The sequence below is a fragment of the Myzus persicae genome, unplaced genomic scaffold (assembly GCF_001856785.1).
Source record: "Myzus persicae strain clone G006 unplaced genomic scaffold, MPER_G0061.0, whole genome shotgun sequence".
NCBI classification, from domain to species: domain Eukaryota; kingdom Metazoa; phylum Arthropoda; class Insecta; order Hemiptera; family Aphididae; genus Myzus; species Myzus persicae.
In genome coordinates, this window is record NW_019102614.1 from 1 (window position 1) to 2,362 (window position 2,362).

The 2,362-nt window shown below is 22.9% G+C and overlaps 1 protein-coding gene across 1 annotated transcript; it reads right to left on the minus strand.

Annotated features, from left to right (window-relative positions):
* Positions 1-84: 84 nt before the first annotated feature.
* LOC111032654 lies at positions 85-838 on the minus strand (the record flags this gene model as incomplete). Its single annotated transcript, XM_022313056.1, has 2 exons — positions 85-334; positions 446-838. Coding segments are annotated over 2 exons (601 nt in total), but the record flags the coding sequence as incomplete, so codon positions are not given.
* Between the last annotated feature and the right edge of the window lie 1,524 nt (positions 839-2,362).

Here is a 2,362-nt window from a genome sequence, read left to right on the forward strand (position 1 = left end):
TTTCCCGAGGGCAAGATTGCAGGAATGGGTCCTCCTGTTTTAAAAATAAACTACTATAGTATATTATAGTTTTGGAGATAATATGTATTATATTTTTATAAAAGATATATCTTATAAATTTTAAACTTAACCAAATTTAATGAATAATGATATGAAGTAGGTACCTTCTTTTATTAATCGTTCTGCTTCTTTTTCTCTGTGAGTCTCGCAGGATAATCCTTCTTCAAAAATTGAAGTAATAGCTCTTTCTTTGGCTGGTCCAATCATACGGCGTTTTTTAAATGCATTATGGATTTCATTAAAATTACCAATGTACTCACACTGCATCAGTACTCTGTTGATAAATTGATTTTTTTAAATTGTATAATTGAAAGAACAGACAGAATGTTATTAAAGTATTTAAGTCAAAATAATACTTTATTAATAAACATGCAATAATTAGTACCGTGAGTTTCCCAGTGGTTTTTCTGGTATTATGCCTTTAAACTGTGAACTACAAACAGTGCAACGTCCTATTACAACAACATAGTTGGGTCCATTTGAATAAACTTTTCCTCTACGAAATGAAAGACAACAAGGAAGTTCTGTATGGATCCAGAAATGCTCGGCTAAAATCGGTGTCCAAGTATTTTTAGGTAAAGAATCATATGCTCTAAAACTTTGCAATGGACGATCTTTATCTTTTTTTTTATAAACAACTTTATGAGGCTGCATTTTAAACCATTCATCCTCAGAAAACGTGATAACAAACTTCTTCATAGGTAAACCTTCCTCATTACTGCTGTAATCACTTGAATTGTCTAGTAAAAAAATATTTAAATTGAAAATTGAAAATATAAAATAATATTTTAATTTTAATTAAATATAATTTAATACGAATAAAACGGTTCTGAGCAGACAAATTATTTTTTTTTTCATTTAAAATAAATAAATTTAACTATTTGAATTATGATTGTTTCATTTTATTTTAGATGAGAAAATTATATTTAATATTTTATTTATGTTTAATAATTGTAATAGTATATATTATCTCCATAACTAACCTTTACCGAAATAATGCGATTTTTGACTTAAGATACATGTCAACATATTTTAGCAACAATTAACTCTGAACCAATAGTATTGTTTTACAACTCATTTGTAACTGCTTGTAACATTGCTTTTATAATCTGTAACTCCTTACTTTGCGTAATATAGAAATTTTAGTGACAGGAAGCATCCGTAAAACAGCATCCCCCATAGAAAGTTAATGAACAGCAGATCGGTATTCCTTTTTAGATAAATAAATAAAAAAGCCTAGTTGAATACAAAATCTAACGAAACCTTTTTTAATCGAATTTTTATTTTATAAAATACGAACTTTTTATTTAACTTTATTTTTAAATACATTATTTATTCATAATATAAGATTTTTATTAACATTTTATTTTTACTTAAATTAGATTTTTTTAAAACAGCTTTTTATTCATATTAATTTTTTTATTAATTCCTCATTTTTTTTTTATCAAATGAGATTTTTTATTTATTTAGTAGTTTTACATTTTTTTTTTTTTAAATATAAAGTATAGATTTTAGTTTCAGGGGCATTTTTTCAAATATTAGAAAAATATAGTTAAATTTATTTTGAATTTTTTTTCTTAGACCTGCCTTTTCAATTCAAATTATATTTTTTTGTACTAGGTATAAAAAATATCCCCTGAACCAAAAATCTATTTAAATATTCAAAAAAATATATATATCTACATAGAAAATAAAGAATATTATTTGATGACAACAAATTAAATTTGAAAAAACCCTTTAATTTTAATGAAAAAATTAGAATTAGAATAATAAATGTAAATTCTATAAAAAATCTTATATAATTAAATAACCTAATTAGAAAAAAAACCTAGTTAAATGAAAAATTTGTATTTAATAAAAAAAATTAATTTGACTAAAAATGTTGTTAGATTTTTTTCAACTAATCTTTCTTGTCTGGTTAAGATTTTATTTATTCATTCAAGAATTTTTTTAATCGCTTAAGATCTTTTATTTACAATGGATATAGGTATATTTTTTGAGAAATATATATTTTTTATTCAATTTCTGTTTTTGTCCGATTAAGAGTTTTTATTTAACTGGGCTGTTTTTTATTTATATTTTATTTATTCAATCAAGATTTTTTATTTACATTATATTTTAACTGAATTAACTAAAATTATTTTTGTTATGAGAAATCGTTCTGAGAAAACTTCAAAGTTTAGGTATATTAATTATTAATATTTTTGGGTGTTAACTTATTTTTTACTTCCACTTATAACCACTTTTGAAAAGGGCTTTCAAAAACTAGACTTCATTTTTTTGATAAAATTAATTTGGAACG